Source organism: Nuphar pumila, unplaced genomic scaffold (assembly GCF_984573655.1).
Source record: "Nuphar pumila unplaced genomic scaffold, dmNupPumi1.hap1.1 HAP1_SCAFFOLD_321, whole genome shotgun sequence".
Classification (NCBI taxonomy): Eukaryota; Viridiplantae; Streptophyta; class Magnoliopsida; order Nymphaeales; family Nymphaeaceae; genus Nuphar; species Nuphar pumila.
In genome coordinates, this window is record NW_028323278.1 from 1 (window position 1) to 1903 (window position 1903).

Below are 1903 nucleotides of genomic sequence, written 5' to 3' on the forward strand. Positions count from 1 at the left end.
CAAACCACAACCAGCCAGGGCCTTCACAGGTTCAAGCGGAAGCAGCTGCGTGCAGGTAGAATGCGAGATTGACATCCTAAGGAAAGCCAGTGACCACCCCAACATCGTGTCGTTTCATGGATGGTATAGAGATGCCAGCAACATCCTCTGTCTGGTTCTCGGCTACTGCGAGGGAGGCGCCTTGGACAGCCTCACAGTGCAGAAGGGCTCTACACCTTCCTACTTCTCGGAGGAGCAGATCATGGAGTGGTTTGTGCAGCTGCTTTCAGCGATGGGGCCACCTCCATCAGAATCACATCATCCATCGGTAAGCCACCCTGAGCAGCAACTGCGATCACATGTCATCTGGGACATTGGGCTGTGGCATCACTGTACGCCATAGCGTGGGCCTGAGGGCTATGCTTTCCGACGTGGAAACGGAAGCAGGGTCCAGCATTCTCATGGTAATGGCAGGCTTGCCCACGGTACTGTTCAGAACACCTGTTGTGGTCCTCAATGGATGTTAACCTGCTGACGACCATCGAACTGCGAATTGACGTTGCCATGGTGTTCTTGACTTTGTGATGGTAATGGTAGCACTGACTCCCAAGTAGCTATTGGAGTTGCCAATGTCCATGTGGATGGGGTAGTGTTGTAGGAGATACATCATCATCATGTGAGGAAGTCAGAAGGATTGCACTTTCAATCGTTTATAACGTCAGCTGTGCTAAGCAGCAGCTCGAAATATAAAATTTGAGGCAAGCCTCGCGAGGTCCGCAATAAGGGCGAGCATGCAATCAGAGCGTGCAAGCTAGAAGGGCAAACAGGCGCATCACAGATGAATCATGAGATCACTATCGCAGACTATCCACAAACTAGAGTACCCCAGTACAAGCACTTATTCCATAGTTGCAGATGTACGCTTGACTTGCAATGCCAATGATCAGACAGGGGCCCAATCTCGACCTGAAGCAAAGTGTGACCACAGGGACATCAAACCCCAGAACATCTTCGTGTCAAAAAATCTGAAGATAGTACGCCTGGGGGACCTTGGGATTGCAAAGCAGCTGGAGGGCACTCAGGACCTGGCAACGACGTGTCTAGGAACACCATTCTACATGTCGCCAGAGCTCATGGCGAACCGGCCATACACATACGCATCCGACGTGTGGGCGCTTGGGTGCGTGCTCTATGAAATGGCTGCCCGCCGGACAGCTTTCGACGCAGCATCTCTGCCCCAGCTGGTTGTCAAGATCCTCAGAAACGCTTATCAGCCCCTGCCCAGCCACTTCTCTCGCCCCTTTCAGCAGCTCGTTGGCCTCATCCTTCGCGCAGGTGCGGCACAAGGACTGCTGCAAATGTGAAAAGTCAACTTGTTCACCCTCATCAGTCCTGCATGAAGGGGCATGACTCTTTTGCCATGACTGCCACCACAAGGTTTGGACGCGATTATCTCACAGCGCGGAATAACATCTTCTGACACATGCTCACACTCATTTTTTTGGTGTAGGTCACCCACCGTCTTACCCGTGACAATACAGCCTGTTGCCTTGTATGTCTAGGCTTCATTGCTGTCTGCAGCAACCTTTGGCAAGGTCGAAGCTGGTTATGGCAACCGGATATGGAACTATCTTCTCACTCTCACCCACCCATTGCACACTGCATCTGTTCGCATGGACTGATGGCGTGGGTGGTCACCAATGCGGGATGGCTCAAAGCCATACTGAAGCAGTGCTTGCAAACGTTGCAAAGGACAGAACGAGTTAACGCTTTGTGTTTCATTTCAGATCCAGACGATCGGCCATCTGCTGCACGGCTGATGATGCTACCTCTCGTTAAGGCGACGTACGAGAACATGGCAAGCAAGCACATGTCAGCAGCAAAGAGCAGGAAAGACAACTTCAAGATGTGCGGCTTGCCAACG

General features: G+C 52.0%; 1 protein-coding gene across 1 annotated transcript; it reads left to right on the forward strand.

Moving 5' to 3' along the window:
* Nucleotides 1-55: 55 nt before the first annotated feature.
* Nucleotides 56-1661, forward strand: LOC149810519 (uncharacterized; the record flags this gene model as incomplete). Its single annotated transcript, XM_089994224.1, has 3 exons — nucleotides 56-307; nucleotides 927-1314; nucleotides 1561-1661. Coding segments are annotated over 3 exons (741 nt in total), but the record flags the coding sequence as incomplete, so codon positions are not given.
* Between the last annotated feature and the right edge of the window lie 242 nt (nucleotides 1662-1903).